Source organism: Sylvia atricapilla, chromosome 3 (assembly GCF_009819655.1).
Source record: "Sylvia atricapilla isolate bSylAtr1 chromosome 3, bSylAtr1.pri, whole genome shotgun sequence".
In the NCBI taxonomy this organism is placed as follows: Eukaryota; Metazoa; Chordata; class Aves; order Passeriformes; family Sylviidae; genus Sylvia; species Sylvia atricapilla.
The window spans coordinates 18,475,362-18,495,672 of NC_089142.1; the positions used below are offsets into that span (position 1 = coordinate 18,475,362).

At 38.4% G+C, this 20,311-nt stretch overlaps 1 protein-coding gene across 10 annotated transcripts in view; it reads left to right on the top strand.

The window, feature by feature from the left end:
- Positions 1-20,311, top strand: part of MYT1L (myelin transcription factor 1 like) — a 303,376-nt gene that overhangs the window by 280,651 nt on the left and 2,414 nt on the right. For all 10 annotated transcript variants that reach the window (XM_066314864.1, XM_066314863.1, XM_066314867.1 and 7 more), the window contains 4 exons: positions 11,431-11,522; positions 14,594-14,697; positions 19,479-19,622; positions 19,945-20,311. The exon at positions 19,945-20,311 is cut by the window's right edge and continues 2,414 nt beyond it. In XM_066314864.1, coding sequence (XP_066170961.1) covers positions 11,431-11,522; positions 14,594-14,697; positions 19,479-19,622; positions 19,945-20,085 — 481 coding nt within the window. In that variant the 3' untranslated portion in view covers positions 20,086-20,311. The remainder of the gene's footprint in view (positions 1-11,430; positions 11,523-14,593; positions 14,698-19,478; positions 19,623-19,944) is intronic.

A 20,311-nucleotide genomic window follows, 5' to 3' on the forward strand; every position in this document is an offset into this window, starting at 1 on the left:
CTATCCACTTTATGCATGGGAAGGTTTAGTTAACAGTAAGGCTGTCAGAAAGCCCACAAGAAGTTCTCTCAGTTTAGCCATTAACACATATACATGTCCTGAGGTGAAGGAGCACTGCCAGTGTTGTTTCCTCTAAAAATTCTGTGTTGGTCATAGCTCGTAGTTGCACACCTGCATTACTAAACATGGGAACAGATTATGAAAAGAAGAAAAGACAAAAAGAAACCCCAAATAAACCTCAAGGCAGGAGCTGCCCTCTGCAGCTGCTTTATGGAAACTGGCTGATACCTACACTCACATGGATCCTCAAAGGACCTCTATGTGCTCAAACACTCAAAGCATTTAGATGACAAATGTGAGGGAAGAAGGTTGGAGATGTAGATTTTTCATATGCAGATCCTTTTTCTCATTAAATATGCTTTTCTAGAAATAGATACTGCATAAAAATCCTCTGTGATCATCCTCAGCTTCTGAAGGGAAGATTTGCAAATACCACCTACAGTCAAACCTCCTGGTGCTCAGAACCATAGAACAGTATCTCACCCCAGGGTTTATCTGGGGTGAGTGCCCCCAAAGAGGCAGCAGCTCTATAATACAGATACTTAACAAAACACAGGCTAGTGGCTGCAGATTTTCTCCCAAATTGTTGTAGAGCTTTCAGTATTTGCCTGAAGTCACATCTTGTCTTAAAAGCATTTTTCAGCTTCAGCACTTAAAAACATAAAAATACTTATCATTAGGTCAGCAATGGCTCTCCAGTCTGTCCACATCTTTTTGCATGGTGTGAACCTAAACTGAGCACCATGTTCCAGGTGTGGCCTGACAAGCACTGAGTGGGACAATAACTTCTGTGTCTCTGTGGTGATGCCCTTGTTGATGCAGCCCAGCATCTCACTGGCTCTCTGTGCCACAGCAACTCCCCTCACTTACACTGAGCTTCTTATCCCCAGGACCCCCAGGTCCCTTTCCACTGCTAGGTAGGTCCCAGCTTGTGCTACACTCCTGAGTATTTTCCCAGGTTCAAGACTTTATACTTGTCTTGGTTGAACTTCATAAGGTTCTTGTCAGCCCACTCTCCCAGCCTATCCAGGTCTTCCTGCAGTGTGACTTTCCCTTCCAAAGAGTTCACTTTCCTACTCAGTTTGGTATCGTTGTCAAACTTCATCAGGATACACTTGATCCCATTGTCTAGATCACTTGTGAAGATTGTAAACAGGGTTAGGCCCAGTATGGATCTCTGGGAGACCCCACTTGTGGCACGTTGCCAGTCTGAAAAGGAGCTGTTTGCCATCACCCTGTGTGCAGCCTCTCAGCCAGTTTCCTACCACTACACAGACCACTTGTCCAGACCATAGCACTTTTCTCTAGGAGAAGATCATGGGAAATCATATCAAAAGCCTTGGAGAAACCCAGGTAGACAATGCCCATTGGTCACTGCCCCCCACTCATCAGCCAAACAGGTTTGTCAAGCACAGCTGGCCCTTGATGAATCTCTGCTGCTTTTCTCAATCATGTGCTTCATCTGACTTGTGATAGCCCCAGAAGGATTAATTCCATAATTTTTCCAGAGACTGAAATAAGGCTAAAGAGCCTGTTGATCTTTCTTTAAGCCCCTCTTGTAGGTGGGGTTGTCGCTATCTCTCTTCCAGTTTTCTGGGATATCCCCTGATCTCCACAGCTTCTCAAAGATATGAAAAGGCTTGCAAAATCAGCCAATGCTCCTCACACCCTCAGGTGGGCAACATCAAGGCCCATGGATTTGTAGTGCTCAGTTCCTGTAACAGTTCACTTGCAGCTTTTCCATCAGCAATGGTCAGTCTGTGTTGGCATCAGCCTGGAATTTGCTCTGAAGGCCTGGGTCCCAGCAGTGTTGGTAAAGAGAGATATGATGGAAGTGTCAAGAACCGCTGCCTTTTCTGCATTGCTGGTGGCTAATTCACCTCTCTCATATAACAGTGTGCCAATATTTTCCTTCTGTTTCCACTTACTCTCTACCTACCTAAAGAACCATTTCTTGGAGGTTTTTACATTTCTGGTCAATTTTGATTTGAGCTGAGCTTTTGCTATTCCAGCTGCATCTCTGCATTCCCTAGCACCAGCCAGTGGGTATTTGCCCACTTTCCATCTCTGGCCCACTTCTCTTTTGGTTTTGAGCACACCCAGAATCTCATGGTTAAGCCAACTGTGAGCATCCTGTAAAAAAAAAAAAAAAAAAAAAAAAAAGGATACAAACTGCATCTTTTGATGATGAATTCTCAAGGTACTTTAAACTTCCAAAATACCCTATTTGTCAGGAGTTTGTGTCCAGCAATATCTTTTGAAAGGTGTTCCTGCACTCTACACTGAAAATGGTAAAAACTTTGCAGAGAGAATTTTTTCAATTTATGAAACATAAATACTGTCTAACTCCAGATTTGTAAGAAGCTTTTAATATGCAATGCATTGAAGTATTTGATTGCATCTATTTCTAGACAGGTCTCGTTAGGTCAACTCTTGTCCATGCTTTTATTTGCTGCTACAGTAAGTTGACAGAGTGCTGCACTTGTGTCAAAATTAATTCACTCTTAGTTCTCATTGTTTTACTTTTTCTCTGGTAGGCTTTTTAAGTTGTTTATGGTGTTTGTTCATTTGGTCTTAATCTTCCTGTCCCCTCCCTGCTATTGATTTATTTTGCTGTTTCCCATCTCTTAGTTTCTCCTACAAGCTGTTGTTTGCAATTCATCAGGAGAACATCATACATCAAAAGTATAGAAGAACTAACCAAATTCACTGCATTTAACAGTAGCTACAACTGACAATGATAAGCATCGTCATGATGACATCATTAAAAGATGACAGGCATGGAAGTGCATTGACATTTCCAGGATGATTAAGGAAAGAAATGTGGCAATTAAATGTAATAATAATAATATACATGAAGAAAAAAATGAAAATCTGAGGTGGGTCCTGTAGTGCAAAGGATGTTTTTTACTTATGAATTTTGTATTGACCTTAAAGGAAAAGGGTTTTCCTAAACCACTTTTCGACACCTTCCTCTTTCCATCCTCCTTCTCCCCTACTGTAGTGTTCTGGCCCTCTTCCCTTCTCTGTCCCTGTGACTCCTGTTCAATCTTCTTACTTCTGAGCTTCTCAGTCCCCAGCATTTGCAGTAGCTGGTGCACTGGCAGAACAGAACAGGCAGTCTCAGGCATTGCTTCCAGCAATCATTCTTCTGCTCCAGGCCCTGCAGCCCTGAACAGGGCTGGTGGCAGAGAAGGCTCCCATTTATGCACACAAAGTACATGGAGGGTCTGGCACTAAACACTAGCTCACTTTCCCTTAGCGTGTCCAAGGGACAGTCTGTCAGAGGCCTATAGCTCTGCCCAATCTACTTTTGTTATCCTGAGGACAGCAGAATGCATCTCTAAACTCAGAGCAACACCCCGTGAAATGTCACTTCTTGTTCCAATTCACAGACAGTTATTCACTGAATTATTTGGACTTTTTTGTTCTCCACAGTAGGGACAAAACAATGTATATGGACAAAACAGTGGTATAGAAGTATAATCTAAGAAATAGAAATATTTTTCCTGTGACATTTGGAAAAAAAAAATGATCCTGGCCTGACAGTTGCCACTGAAGATTTCAATCAGATCAGTTAAAATTTGGCGAAAGTTAGAAGTGACTAAATGCAGAACCTGCTTGTTGGAAGAGTTAGGCCCTTTGCAGGTAGTTCTGCCAGCTCTTTTCATTATGAGCTGGAAGAAAGATGGATTTTATAAGAATAGCATTTTAATCAGATGTACCATTTGTTAAACTGGAAGGCTCTTGATAGTAACATGATCTAAAAGGACTTAAAAGGTTTACTTACCTTGGGAAAGTCACAGAGAAAATAATATGAAATCCATATTAGAAAAAAGCAGAGTGAACAATATAAACAAGAAAAATCATTTTGCTTAGCAGATCTGACAAATTACAGCAGACAGCAATTGTACAGGTGTTTGCAATGTGACACCTCCTTGATTTCAGGCACTTAGCAGAAGCTGTCTGGTTGTAAGTCTGCTTGTCCTCATTCCAGACATAGCTCATAAAAAAGCAGAGAATACAGGATGGCTTTTTAGATTTCAGGAGGGATGAATTTTCCTCCTGAAATTCCTTTTTTTTCCTTGCTGGCTATACAAAGTGTTTAGAGAAATTATGCTTCATTTTAAGTGCCAAAGTGAGCTGTACTTGGTCACTAAATAGACCACTTGAAATTTTCAGCCATCTAAGAGCAGTAATCAGAGGTGTGTGGCTAAACATACATCTTACCTTTTTGTACACAGGGAAGTCTCAGCCTTTCTTCCTATTCAACAACCCAGGCCATCTGTCCTGTTGTGGGCAGTCACCAGACAGGAGAGAGGCTGATAAACTTAGCAGAAGCCAGCCCCCAGCTCCTGGGGCTCTCAGTTGTGTCCCATTAAATGCATGGCTCAGTGCTGGGGCCACCTGTAAGTCAAGTAATGTGCTGCACTGGGTACTCACTCACCGAAGAATAAATGAGAGGTTTTTGAACAGTCGTTGCACATTGGGCAAGAGCCAAAACTCTTTCCCTCTTCAGGGATGATACAGGTCAAAGCTCATTAACACATGTGAGAAGCCCACCCACAAAGACTCTTTGCTGACTAAGCAGCTTCAGTTAACTAAATATGATGTAAATTTGCCAAGGGACTACTGTGCCCAGCTTAAGGGCAACTTTGGCAGTGCTCTTACAGTTCCAGCATTTCAAGATTCATTAATCTCTTTCCTGGTGTATATTTATGCCTCAGAGGGATTTTGTTCAAATTGAGTCTGATCCCAGGCCAGGGCCTTTTCTCTCAGTTTTGCCATGTTAACCACTCTGAATAATTCCTATTTTTGTTTTTCTTACCTGATGCCTGCTTTGTTCTTTTGTTATGAGTTATGAGGGATAGGCATAATTACACTGTCTTACCTTTTAAATCTCCAGTAAAAAAACCAAAATACCTTGTCTTCTGCTGGGTGGCCATTTACTCTCTCTTGATGTCTATTTGGTGCCTGACTGACCAGATTTTAATGCTAATGCAACCCTCTCTCCTCCCCTCCCCCTCCCTCTCCCCTCTCGCTAAAAAGAGAACATAGTTCTTTCCAGAAAGTTTTTCTGAAACAATGATCAGATATTATGAAAATAATTTTGAAAATGTTGCATTTTGTTTTAATTATAATGGCTATATATATTTTTTATGGTCATTTGATTAATGGTTTGGTTTTTCTTACTTCTGAAGCCAATATTTATTTAAACAGAATAAAATCTCAGCTACTTTCCTCAGCACCTTTGGAAAACAACTTGGATTAGGAGCTGTCACTTTCCACATTACATCAGGCTTTTAGGTTTTTTGACTTAGATTTCCCTCCTGACTCAAAATTGAAGATATTGAAGATTTTCACAGCAAGCATTCAGGTATGAGTTGTAAATGCGCCTAAAGAAACCCAAAGCAAAACAAAAAAACCCACGAAAAACCCCAACCAACCAACCATCTTTAGCCAGGAAACAAGACCTATAAAGGGTCACATTATTAAAAATCATTCTTTTCCAGTGAAGAATTATGAAAGTGAGCTGAACCAGATGATTTTTTTCACCCAACACCACACAAAGGCAGCTAGGGTTGTGTGGCAAGAAGAGATTCCTCTGAGTCACAGCAATCTCCATGAAAACAAAACTACCTTGTTTGCAGAACCTCTCTCCTGGATTCCCTTTGCTTCACATCTCAGTAAGAACCTGGGGGAAAGCAAATCACCCTTGAATGTAAATAAAAGTGAGTGCTGGTTTAGGGTGGGTTCCTTTTATCTCTGCTGGAGTTGTGCATAGAGTATTTCATCCTTTAAGGTGTATAGCAGAATTTACTCGTGGGAATAAGGAAGTCACTAAAGCTGATACCCTTACATATAGAAAAAAAAAAGAGTAGTTCATGGATTTAATATTAAACCAAGGAATGGGCTACTTTGATCACTGAGTTTGATCTCTTAACTTGAACTTCAAACATTAGCAAATAGTTGAGGAGCTTAGTGGTAAAAGTAAGGTTTCAGCCATTAACAAAATAAAAGTCATTCTCACTGTGGTCTGTATTTCCCTGAATTTCAAAAGGATTTGCATCTGAGGCTTTTTTTGAATATATCTCTAGTTAAAAGAGGTCTCTTCAAAGTGACTTGTTCCTCTAATTTATAGACAATGCTATTTTTAATAAACAGAAGAAATGTTTCATTTTCTTTTTGAAAAATCACTGTGGTAGAGAATCTATAAACATCTTGCAGGGTTTATAAAAATTGTCCTCAAGATGCTTTTTGGGCACTCCAGGTTGAGGCTCTGGTTTCTTTACACCCTATTCTTTCTTTCTTTTTAAACTTCAGCACTTGACATACCAAATATAAAAATTAAAAAAGGTAATATATTTGACCTTTATCTTCTCCTTTCCCATATACCTACTTCTTTATTTGGAAGATGTTTTCTTCACTTGACAAGCGAAGTGCAAATTGTCCAACTTCAAGAGGGACTAAACCTCATCTGTCTACTGAGGAAAAAAATATATTTAACACACAGCTGGAACTCAGATAACTAAAATCGGTCAGCCAGACAATTGTTCCACTTGATCAATGATCCTCCACTCTGATGGCCTCTGTTGTTTGCATCCCTGAAGACAGTGTAATTACATTCTTGAAACAGTTCAGGATTTTAGCCCACACTTATTTATTTTTAAACTAAATTTCTTGGTAAATGTTCATTGAGCACTAGTTAAAAAACCCTTTAAAACTGTTTTCCCACGCTAATTTTCATTTTATTTTTAAACAAATTTCACCCTACTTCCAAATCCACTGAATATATGATGAGGCACTGGTTGCAGTAAGATAACCACAGTGCTAAAACGAAAAGAAAATTTGTTCTTCACCTTATGTTCAACTCTAATAAATACAATCATCATATAGTCTTTATAGTATTTTGTAAGTTATGGCTGAGGGTGATTTTCTAGGGTGATATGCCAGACAATATTTTTCTTTCTCAAATTGGAGGTTAAGCCCAGCAATAGAAATTTATCAAGAGCCAAGACACATTGCATGCCAGCAGAATAAGGTGCTGATGCTCATCTGGTTGTTGATACAGCAGAGACTCACAGTCCTTTTGTGAATGAGGAACTCAGAGGGAGTCAGGAGTTGGTTACTGGTGCCTTCTCATAGCCCACCAAAATGCTGTGGCTTCAAGGCCTGTGGCATCCAGAGTGTGACAGAGATAATTCATGGTTTGGTATGTTTCTACTGAATTTATTACAGCAGTACCCCAACAATGTTATTAAAAAGCATAACTCATTTTTATTATGGAAAGAGTACTCAATTGTGTTTATATGTTCTTAGGATTTCTTGTGTGTATGAGAATAATGGCAGGAACAATTAATTTTACTAATTCTTTGCTGGAATGAATAATTGTGTAAAAGCATAAAGTTTGAAAACCTATGACAAACATCAACTGTAAAGGCTTCAAACTTCATAATAGAGTATCCTGAGTTGGAAGGGACACACAAGGATCATCGAAGTCCAGACCCAAGAATCACACCAGGTGCCTGAGAGTATTGTCCAAACACTTCTTGAACTCCATCAGGCTGTGGCCACTTCTCTGGGGCAGCCTGCTCCAGTGTCCAGCTATCCTCTGGGTGAAGAACCTTTTCCTGATATCCAACCTCAACCTTCCCTGATACAGCTTCATAGCATACCTAATGTGAGGATTAGTATTATCCTTAACAAAACTACTACCTAGATATTTTTCATTGTATTTAAAAAAAAAAAAATAAATGAAATATTTAAGCATGTATTGCATAACTCTTAAGGCACTGAAAGAGCATTCACTTGTATTCTTTTGTTTGCCAGTCACAGGAAAGAAATAAAATCATATCTACTCCTGTCTCTTTCTATCCTTCTGTCTCCTTCTACCCCACAGTCTTCTAGAAATCTCAAGGAACTCAGTCTTAGTGGGATCTAAATTCAAGCACTTTTTTTTTAACTTTATACCTTTGTAGGGTTCAGCCTTTGTACAACAGCCCACTTTTGGTGCTGCATTGACTTGACCTTGTTTTTCATCTTACCTTCCCTTATATCCTGAGCTCTTTTGGCTGTTTTCAGTTCAAAGAGTGGTTGCCTTCAGTAGAAGTAAGCACAGTCAATAAGATAGAATGGAAGAGGTAGAATGTCCTTGCAGAGTAGAAGCTTATTCTAAAAGTCCTAATTTACTTTTTAATTACTTTAAACAGTTTTAGGTAACTTAATTAAGAACAGAGCAAAGCAAAAGGGGTGCACATTGCTATCTTTGACTAACTCATTCCTGAAAAATTTAGACAAGTTAAACAAACTGTAGTAAAAATCAATACTCTTAATTTGGGTTACTAACTTGGTATCTGCTTCACTGAAACTGAAAGTACCTGGCTCAGGAAAGTGAGCTCACCTCTGCTAAGCATCTGCTAAGCATCTGCTTACCATGCAATAAACAATTAATGAAGAGACAGATTTGCCAGAAAAGATCTTCAGAGTAAGGCAATGGCATGGTCTGGCTTTGGCATCTTCCTCTGTGGTGAACAGGATACCTTTGGGAGTTTAGAATGCTTTCTTAAATTGCATAAAACAACTGGAAAATTTAGGACCATCTGTTCATTCATGGCCTCTTCTAAGGACAGACATGTAACAAGCTAAAGGTAGTCCTAGAGGTGCATGATGCACAAGTTAAAGGCATGCATGTAAGGATTGGGGAAGCAAAAAGAGGAAGCTTGTGGATTAGGCATACAGATGCATTGCAAAATAATCATTTTGGTCAAAGACCTCCTCTATCTACATATTGTATTAGATCACCAGCAGGTTAGAACAAAACTAATCTGGCTACAGAATGTAGAAGCCTTCTGCATCCTCACTAGTATACCCAAAAAATAGACAGCCTTTTGCCTTTCCCCTCACTAATTTATTATTCATCTGGGTTCTTCCAGAAGAAGGTAGATAATCCATGCAGAAAGATTTTTCAACAGTTCCAGCAGCAAGGATGGAGCACAGCACCCAGATCTTCATGATTCAGTTTAGGCAGAAGGCATCTGGTGCCAGGGTGTCTGAACTGCAGCCAAGCTGTAGGTGCTCCATACGTGCCTCTCCCCATACTGGCCTATACGTGCCTATAAATAGCATACGTGCTTATCCTATATACCTGCCATCCAGTGGTGATGGGCCATGGACAGTTGCTGTTTGGCAGCTATAATGTGACCACCCTATTTTGTGGAATAGGAAAGCTTAGTATTGCAGATATGGAGCCTTGTACTTGGGGCCTCAGGGTGAGAGGAGCACCTTGGAGCACCCTGGGCACACCAGTGGAGAGATAACCTTCCCGACTAGATGAGAAGATATCTACAGGTTTAGGCAGTCCTAAAAACTGTGTATGGAATCATGGCCGGGACTAAGATTGGGTCCTTGGCACCCAAATTTGGATTTAGGCACACTGAATTACACAGTAGATTTCTAATACTTCTGAAAAAAAATTTGATTCGTGTGCTTATTTTTCTTTACTCTCAGGTGTGCTGTTGTAGCATCCAGGTTTCTTGTTGGTCAGTTTGAATGCTGTACCTATAGGCTGAGGCCTGATTTTATTTTGAGAGGTTGTCATCAGTGAAGACTTCTATAGAGGAAAAGGCTACAGAACAAGATGAGAGTAAACTAATACCGTTGCTATAATGCCAGTGATGCTAAGTTCTTCTGAAAAAGAGTGAGGATAAAATATGAGAAAATTCATTAAATCAACTGAAAGGTTACACAAATGAAGTCAGTTAAATGATGCAGAAACTTACTGTTATCCCATGTCTTTCTCTGTGCCAACATTTTTTTCCCAAAATGCCAGATCCTCTCCTCCTTAATGATCTTCAAGGCTCCCTTTGACACTCCACGACGACAGTTGTTTACAGTCACACACTGAGTCTGTAGCAGACCTTGGAGTAGTAATTTGGCATCCTACCAACTAGGCTACAGCCAAAAGCTACTAGGTCATGCCATTTCTTGATACTACTAGTATTATTTTATTATGCATCTTCTTAGTCACAAAGATGTAAAAATGTTGAACACAGATTTTTTTGCTGAGAAAATATTTTTTAACATATTTTTCTAAGAGCAGTCCTTTTTTGTATGACTGCACTTGATAGTAGCCCAGGCTTTTCAGAGAAACATTTTCAATAATCAAGCACTATAGCTAAATAAGAAGATTTTATTTAGAAGGAAGTTGCATCTTTACTTAAAGAAATGCTTTTAATCAAAGACACCACTTTCTTCCATATTACAGAGCAATTATTTGTGTATTAGATTTGAACCTGATTTCCACAATTAAAAATTGTAAAAAAAAGTCTTTTCTTTGGATCTGGAGAGGAAATATAAATGTGCCTGTATGCAGTGAAAAGTACATAACCTTACTCAGTTTGCATGGCTATGAAAACTGAAATGTTGTGACAACAGGAAACTGTTTAGCAAACTTCCAAATTCCCTTCACTAAAGCTTCCTCAGAATAAGATTATAGTTTTCCATCATTAAGTTAGACTGAATATGTATTCTCTCTTATCTGCAATAGTGCAACTACATAAAAGATGTGATTTTGGAAAAAGGGGGTAGTTTGGTGTACCATTATTTGTTAAACACTGAGCACTGTCTGACCCGTATTTTAATCCTTACAGTAAAGCCTGCTAAGACTGCATTTGCTATCAAACTGTTTTGTACAAAGTAATTTAAAAGCTTAATATTTTGGCAATGTGAGAGAGAAGAGATAATTGAATGTACATCCATAAATGTAAAAAATATGCCTTATAAGACATATATCTCCCCCATTAAAACAAGGTCATTTTTATTGGAATGACTTTCCTTCAGCACCAACGAAAAGCCAACACATAGTTACTGCCATTTTAAGAAAAAAAGAAAATTAAAAGGGCAATTTAGCCAGCTCAGTAGGTGATGTTTACAAAGAAAAGCAATTTATAAGAGCTAGTCATTTGGATGTGAGAGGTAGCTCATGTCCTCCTCTCTCAGCATTCAGTTCCATGTTAGAACATTTGAATCAAAAAAGGTGGAAGTTCAGAGTAGGGACATATAAATTCAGTTGGGAGTATTTACACAATAACTGCTTTTAAAATAAAACATTTTAGTAAAAGTATTTTGTCTTAAGAAAATTGAACTGTATACCTGACTTTTATATTAGCTGTCTATGCAAAAAGAATTCGGAAGAAAAACAAAACAATGAAATCACTACTGGTAAGTCTTTTTTCTTTTCAGACTAGTGAATTCTTTCAGTGCTAGGCAGTGAAGATAAACTGTGTCTCTGATACTGTTTATTTACAGGTTTGGATTACAGATTTCTTTTCAATGAGCTGTCAAAATTAACAGGCTCCTTACTGTTCACAGTTTATCAGGATGCCCCAGAGCTACTTCAGCAATGAAGAAAGCAAAGCTGTCTGGAGAACAAATGCTAACAATAAAGCAGCGGGCCAGTAATGGTAAATTTTTAATCACTACGTTCTTAAATACTAGTTCTCTGTAAACTAAAGTTACTGTTACTCTATTGCCTTTTTTTCCTATATGTACAAATCCACTCTATATAAGTTATGAACTCACTGTCAGTAGAAGTGAAACCAGGTCTTATGCCCTGGAAACCTGAGCCAGGAGTAGAGCAGTTGGATTGAGTTATGTCCATATAAATCTAAAACTCTAAAATATTTCAAAGTAGAATATACCATTATAATTTGCTGGTTCACATTTCATTCATCAAAGAGCGATAGTTAGTCTTATATTGTTGCAGGATTCAGAAGAGAAAAAGGGTTTGTTTCCAGAATGTCAATTCCACCTGAGCTCCCTTGAATTCATTTGGACCTATGTGTGGCTTTATAACCCTCTGGCAGATGGAGATGGCTTTGTGCCATTTAAGCTCCAGTAGTCTGCAATTATTCCTGGGAACCTTGAGTTGCAAGGACAGTGATGAAAGTACCTTGGATGAAAGTCAGGATATTACCCTGGTAGTTGAAGAACAGTAAAAGCAAAATGTAGGTGCTTCAGTTCAAGTAAGTAATACGATAAAGATTTGCCTGGGAGGTGGTCAAGTCCTAAGTTTTTTTGGAAAACTATGTAGTCATTTATTCTGTGACAGTGCATGCCTTCTTAACTGTAGGTGTTAACTGCATTTAGAGCCACAGTGCATTTGAATGTAGTGCAGGAGGACCTCAGCCCACATGGCAGCACAGCTGGAGAAAGCACTGGCTGTCTTTGTTCAAGAGCTTGTAACCATGGAGTGCAAGATTTGGATATTATTTTCTTTACAACCTGGGTAGTATTGAAAACTATAAGTATCTGCCATGCCCAGAAAGAATGCCTTAAGGAGTAATACATGGATGTTTTGGCTACTTGGACACATAGCCTGCCTGAGCAACCCAGTGGCCTTCCATGATGGAGTGACTACATCAATGGACAAGGGAAGAACTACAGATGTCACTTACCTGGACTTCTGTAAAGCCACAGCCACGGTCTCCCACAACGTCTTTCTCTCTGAATTGGAGAGAGATGGATTTGATGGGTGCAGTGTTAGGAGTTGGTTGAATAAGGAGTTGGGTGAATAAGGAGTTGGTTGGACAGTCACATCCAGAGGGTAGTGGTCAGTAGTTCAGAATCCTGATGGACATGAGTGACAAGTGTTGTCCTTTAGGGGTCTGTATTGGGGCCCATGTTATTTAATATCTGCATTAATAACATTAATAGAAAAAGGGATTGATTTGCACCCTCAGTAAATTTGCAGATGACACCAAGCTGTGGTGCAGTGGCACTCCTGAAGGACAGATGCCATCCAGAGGGATCTGGACAAGCTGGAGAAGTGGCCAATGGGAATCTCATGAGCTTTAACAAGACCAAGGGCAAGGTGGCTGCACCTGGACTGGGGCAAACCCCAGTATCAACACAGGCTGGGGATGAACAGATCCAAAGCAGCCCTGCCCAGAAGGATTTGGGGATGCAGGGGGGGTGAGAGGCTGGACATGACCCAGCCATGTGCCCTCACAGCCTGGAGAGCCAAATGTGTCCTGGGCTGCACCAAATGTAGTGTGGGCAGAGGTGAGGGAGGGGATTCTGCCCCTCTGCTCTGCTCTGGTGACACCCCACCTGCAGGGCTGCATCAGCTCTGGGTCCCAGCACAGGAAGGACATGGACCTGGTGGAGCAAGTCCAGAGGAGGCCACCAAGAGGGATGGAGCCCCTCTGCTGTGAGGAGAGGCTGAGAGAATTGGGATTGTTCAGCTTGAAAAAGAGATGGCTTAGAGGTGACCTAATTGCAGCCTTCCAGCACCTGAAGGGATCCTACAACAAAGTTGGAGAGGGACGATTTACAAGGGTATGTTGTGACAGACCGAAGGAAAGGGCTTCAAACTGCAAGAAAGTAGGTTTAGATTAGATATTAGGAAAATACTTTTTACTGTGAGAGTGGTGGGACACTGGAACAGGTTGTCCAGAGAAGCTGTGGATTCCTCATCCCTGGAAGTGTTTCAGGCCAGGCTGGATGGGGCTCTGAGAAACCTGGTCTAGTGGAAGGTGTCCCAGCCCATGGCAGAGGGTTTGAAACTAGATAATCTTTAAGGTCACTTCCAATCCAAGCCAGTCTATGATTCTGTGACATTTTTCCTGTCAGAGTCAGGCACTATGGGAAAAGTAGTGAAAGATTCACACCAGCAGAACGAGAGTGGGAACACCAGTTTCTCTGGCTTAAGATGTTTAAGTCACATTTTGACTTGAGAAAAAACCAGATCTATCTGTCTCTTCCAAGGATTATTTTATTCTTTGTTATATTAATTATAAGGATAAATAAAATAAAATGTTACAGTTTATTCCTGTCTGAATTCTTAAAAATGCAGTTACTTTTAAATTCTGTGGGTTTTAATATTTTAATATTTTAATATTTAGTATTTCCCACAAAATGTGAGAAAGCACTTCCATTTTGCAAATTACTCTGTATGTTTTTATTTAATAACACCTTTCTGAACCCTTCATGAACCATTCTGAGTTTATGCATTAAGCATTCTGAGTTTGTCAAGCATTAAAAACAACTGCAGAATCACAATATATCCCAGTACATCAACAAAATTTCTCTTTGTTGAGAGTTAGTTCTGAATTAGTTACAGGTTCTCTTGATAATGCTGTAATATGAAGCCATTATCATGCTGACATTTTTTACTTTCTTTCAGAAGATCTGTAAGTGGACACACACTTTAAATAAATTGCATATGACAGTGGAGCAAAATTTGTTGCTGCAGGTGCATTCCTTATAGTATGAAGTTAAATGAGTGTATATAAAGTTAAAGGTCCTTTTCATCCTCCAGGCATTCTCAACACTTCTTACTGCAGTTTTAAAAGGAAAAGTAATGGAAAATACTTTTTTTTTTTTTTAACTGTAGAATAAAAGTTTGAGGAATGCTTCCTTTTTCTTTTTTGCTTGAAATAAATTGATTTTCAAATATGGAAATAATTAATTCACTGAACTATGATTTAAACCTTAATTATTTTAACGCTCCTTTTATTTTTATGTCACACAGGTATAGAAAATGATGAAGAAATTAAACAGTTAGATGAAGAAATCAAAGAACTAAATGAATCCAACTCCCAAATGGAAGCTGATATGATTAAACTCAGAACTCAGGTAACAGTTTTATGAAGCCCTAAATTCAAGCTGCTTTTTCTACATGACTGATTTAAAAAATATAGGAAATATATTGGTCCCTTTTATGTTTCTTATATATTGATATCTATGCATAATTTGCTATTTATAAAATTTGAAAACAGTGTTCATTATGCAATTTTCACATCAGTTGCCAATGGTAAAAACAAAACAAAACAAACAAACAAACACCACCAAAAAGACCTCAGCAAAATATATTCTTTAAAATAATGGTAAAACATGACCTGTCATGGTCAGCTTGGTATTTCCCCTTGAAAAGGTTATGCCTCTCTAATAGCAGTTAAAATATTGTGTGACAGCATGATCATTAACATAAGCTACAAAGTGAAGGAGCCCAGATGAATAACATGGCTTTTGCCATGTCTAACAAAGGAAATTTTGACAGAGAAGTGAGTACCTGTTACACTTCATGATGTGATACACTAAGTGCAGCCCTTGGCAGCAGTAGTGGTTCCAGAGATCCAGTTTAATTCTTTTTTCATTCCACATAAATTTGTTGGCGGAAAAAAAAAGCAGAAAACCTAACATTAGACTATTAATTAAAATTCCATTATTCAACAGTCCTAAAATTGGATGGAAAAATCAAAAAAAAAGAAGAAGAAAATCAGTTGAATTCCCCTGTAATTTTTCAGTGTCCAGCATAAATCCTGGTGCTTGTCTCTTCACATGATTTGCACACAGACACTAAGAGTAAAATTTGTCACAGTCACTATTTGTCAGTCTTTAGTCCCATGATCACAGTCACCGAAATGATCTCAATGGAAACAGAGTAAACCATGTTATTCTTTGTCTGCTGCTTGTGGAGCTGGCCACCATGTTCATTCACCTTCTCCTCTTGTATAGTCATAAATACAAGGCAGGATCTGCTTCTTCAACTTGGTTTTTATTTGATTTCTAAACCTTAGCCAGATTGATACCGAAATCTCACTTCTTCCTTATGCCTGCATTCAGAGTTCTGCTGCCATTATTCAGCCTTCATAGGATTTGGTTCATGGTTTACACAGTTTCCTGATGTGACCAAATATAACTGTAGGGAAATGAGGACAAAATCTGCAAGAATATAAAGCAAGAATATTCAGTGGCAGGAAAATTACATATATTTCTCTTGAGAAATTTGGTCATAAATTTTGATTCTGGCAGCTTCCAATTGCCTTATGCTTTCTTCTGTTTAATATGCTGAAGATACTATTCACATACAGACTAATTTAGCTGAGCTTTTAAAATATGTGAAGCAGTTTGGCTGTTACATGTACATTAGGTAAATGCTCCAGTTGTCAGCAATTTACTGCACTTTTAATTTTATATTTGGCCAGATGAATTGAAAAATAAAGCCATGATAACACTATCACAGGCATGAACATGTACTGAGTTTCAGAGATTTATCTAGGAATTTCTGATCAAGCTTTGATCTGAAATGAGTACAGAGGCCATACCTTAGTGGTCTCAGTTCCAGCTTCGGACTAGTGCCATTGCATATTCTTAGAAATCAAATTAGGCAATTTGTGGGACCACTGAATGTTCTTGGTAAAAGAGATTGATGATTAATCAGCTGGTGATTTTACCATTAAGTAAAAGGGATTTTTTCACAATTCAGTGTGGCAGATTTAGAAAAAAGTGTAGATTTAAATGATTAATGGGATTTTAAAAAGTAGACGTACAAGAGACCATGAAAGCATTATTTTGTTACCAGTCATCCTTACTTCCCAAGATTTTCCTAAACTAAACCTGACAGATGCTTGTCTAACCTGTTTTTATTTCCCATACTAGAAATTCCACAATCTCTGGGTAATCTGGTCTAATACTTGTCTGATTTTACCCAGCTAGCTACTAAGGCCCTCACAAAAATATTCAGGGGCCTTAGCTTTGAATTCATGCACTCTCCTGAAGATAAGAAATTTACATTTACAACACATAGAAAGTTACATCATTGTCATTATCAAACTATTTAGAGGATCAAAGTCAACAGTCTCCTTTATTTGCAAAAGTAAAATTATATTTGGCATAGCAAAGTGTTTGCTGATAAACTTTTAGAAAATCATTGTGCAATCAGATTTCAGTAAGACTTGACAGATTCCCATCTGTCAAGATTCCCAATATGCAATGGGAAAATAGTGGAAGTTATGTGAACACCAGAAGTAGGAACAGTCTTTTTTGATATAGATTTGCAACCCTTATGATTCTAAGTGCCAGTGAAAGTTTTTCATATGACCGGAACAATAAATTCTTCCATGTAGAATTTTTCTATTTAATAAAGTGAAAAGTCAAGCCTTTTTTCTTAGCTGCAGCTGTTTTTAGACTCTCCTTTACTCAGCTGCCTTTTTACTTAAGACTTTGGAGAAAGTATTTTTAACCTAAGATCTTCTAGTAAATTTGTTCTAATTTAACATGCAAATATGAGAGGAGCAGAAACACATAAAGGGGAGAGGGGAAGAACAAATCTGCAAATAATTATGTGTTTCATACAAGCAACAGATTATCCTATTTTCAGAATACATACAAGTAAACATTTCTTAGTTTTAGTGTAAAATTGTGTGTGGGGAAATTTCAGCCTTTAAGCCAACAAATACAATAATTAAATTTAAAACAGATGAACTTACAGAAGAATACTAAGTGAAGTAGTGAGAAATGCTGATCATCTGCCACTGTATTTGCAGATACTCAGCATCTCATGAAGAACGCAAAAAAGATTATTCAAGTTGCAGTGCTCAGCTAGATAGAAAATCTGTAGAATGTCAGCTTCTGCTGAAGTTAGTGTGAGGTAGCTGCAATAGCCATACTGAACTAAGCCTTCATTGGCATCAGACTCCTCATTCTGGTCTGTAATACAAAAATAAAATTAGGATAGATACTGGAGTATGACTTGACTTTAAGAAGCACCTATGAAAGATATTTTGCATTTGGATACAGCACTTCCCTCCAATATAAGCAATCTGAAAGCAAAATAAGAAAGGAGGATCAGGTGTCCAGGTTCAAAGATGAAGAAAGTATTTTCATTACTGATATATTTGGTGGAAACAGCTCAGAATTGCCGCTATTATGGACATGAAAGAACGAAGCAGGCAGCAGAAAGGTCAGCAGGAAAGCTCTCTACGTTGTTTTTTTTTTTACTCCATCTTATATACACTTTGACAAGCAGGCCAAAGATTGGCTACACAGGTAGGCACTTCTTGGACCTCACTGGTCAAAGAACATCACCATCAATCATCTTTCTCCTCCCAGAGGAGAAATATGTAAACAAAGTAAATAAATTTTAAAAATATACATAGTTTTCTTGAAGCTGCATGAGAACAAAATGCAAACAGTGAAAAGCAGGCAAACTTGAGGCAACACAGAAAATTAAGTGTGATAAAACCAAGTCCCTACAGTACTGGCAACTTGCAACATTAACTGCAATATGCACCTGTAGTCAAAGCAAGAGATACTTGAAGACTGTTTATATAGACACATCACTTTTCAAAGTTACTTCTATCAACTGATGGGCTGTATTTCCATAAGTAGACTGAAAGTTTACGTCCAAAATAAAACATACCTCTGATTACCTGACTGTGCCACCAGTTTCCAAACATTTACTCACCCGTGGTCAAGTTAATATGCTCTTAAGAACCTATACCCTTCTGCCCGTTACTACTGCACAAACCTCTGACCTTCCCATCAGCATTTTAATTGTATCAATTCTTCCCATAGCTCACTCTCTAGGCCAGTGTAGAAGTGGATAAACCTCATTTTGAGAATTCAAAACCTTGTGTTCTTTGGCATTTTTTCCACTTCACTGGCTTCTTTTTTCTTGTCAATGCATATTTTAACCTACACACACAGAGACCACACTGTATACTCTGTAATAGATGTTAACAGTTATCACTCCATGTGGAAAGTAAGTACAGGGCTACAGAGAAAAGTGTAGACAGATGTGAGTGAGCTCTGCATGTGCTCTTGATGAGCTGGACATAAGCCAGAGCTCATCTGAAATCCTTGTAACTCCATTAGTACAATTCTCTCCACAAGCTCAGGGAAGCTTTCTCTCAGCAATGCTTTTAGCTCAAGCAGGGCACCATGCAAGGTCATACCTAACATGTTTGGTCACCTGGAAACACAGACAGAGCACAGTCTCAATTGTTTTCACCTGCACATGAAGCAATGCCACAGGGCTGTGTGCAAATATTTTTCAGTTTCTTCAGTTTTACAAGTAATTGTATATATTGCAAAACTTTCTGAATTAGTACATACATTGCAATAACATGCAGTTCAGCTTTCAAAAGCTGTCCTGTGAGTTTGCACAGAATCATATTATACTTACAAAGAGCTAAACACTGGCAGGAAGGAGCTGTGCATGCTTAACCAACAAGATATATGTGTAGCTGAAAATATAAGAAAAGCATGACTTACTGCCGAATGCCCTTAAGGTTAGGTTCTAGGAGATAAACTGCATGGGTGAACTTGCAGAACTAAGGTCCTTAATGCCTTTTCAGCTGTACAAGAAAAGCTCTAAAGGAGTGGAATCAAATCCGAGTTCATTCACTCACTATTACCAGTATTAAAAAGACAAGCTGTTGAAGTTATTCAACATACAGTGGGAATAAGAAAGCCTTAGTGATGATAAGAACTGCAGACTCAAGCAAAACCTTTTTAAATATGAATGAATAGACCTTTTCTCCTTTCCCTGGTATTTCTCTCTCCCTTCAAAGAGTGCATGCTTTGTACCAGTTTGTCTTATGTTACATTGTACACAAATTTGTCCATTTTAGATTACCACAATGGAGAGCAACCTGAAGACGATAGAAGAGGAGAACAAAGTAATTGAACAGCAAAATGAGTCTCTTCTTCATGAATTGGCCAATTTAAGCCAGTCTTTAATTCATAGTCTAGCTAATATCCAGCTGCCACATATGGTAAGTGATTGAGAGCAGAAGTTAAGGAATTTGGAGATCTTCAGTTCACCTCATACAATAGATACCTTTTTTTTTATGTTTATGTTTCATCAACCAGTTGGATATTTGTGGTAACAGCACTGAAACCATAGAGATACATTTAACTGCTAACAGACATGGAGGGCCTGTTCCAGTGTATCCTGTAAAATTAAGTAAGAACTAAATAGGCTTTTTAAATATTATAAAAATGGTGGCAGTATGCCTTGCTAATATGTTATGCTTAAATGAATATACGATTAAGAAAATAAAAGTTGTATATGAACTACTATTTAATATCTCGTAGGAACCAATCAATGAACAAAATTTTGATGCTTACGTGACCACTTTGACGGACATGTATACAAATCAAGACCGTTATCAGAGTCCAGAAAATAAAGCCCTACTGGAAAATATAAAGCAGGCTGTGAGAGGAATTCAGGTCTGAACAGCTGCTATAGTGATGAAAATCTTGCTTAAAAAAAGGATGCCTCTTGTTTTTTGCTGCTGTAATTTACCAGAAAGTGTTATATATTTATTTCTGTTTGAAACAGTGTTATGCTTACAGGACTTCATAATGATTTTATGTCTTGCTTTAAAGATAGTAACTGCAGAATAGTTTTTTGAATACATTCACATTTTGTACGTTTTCATATAAGCTGACATAGTGTGAT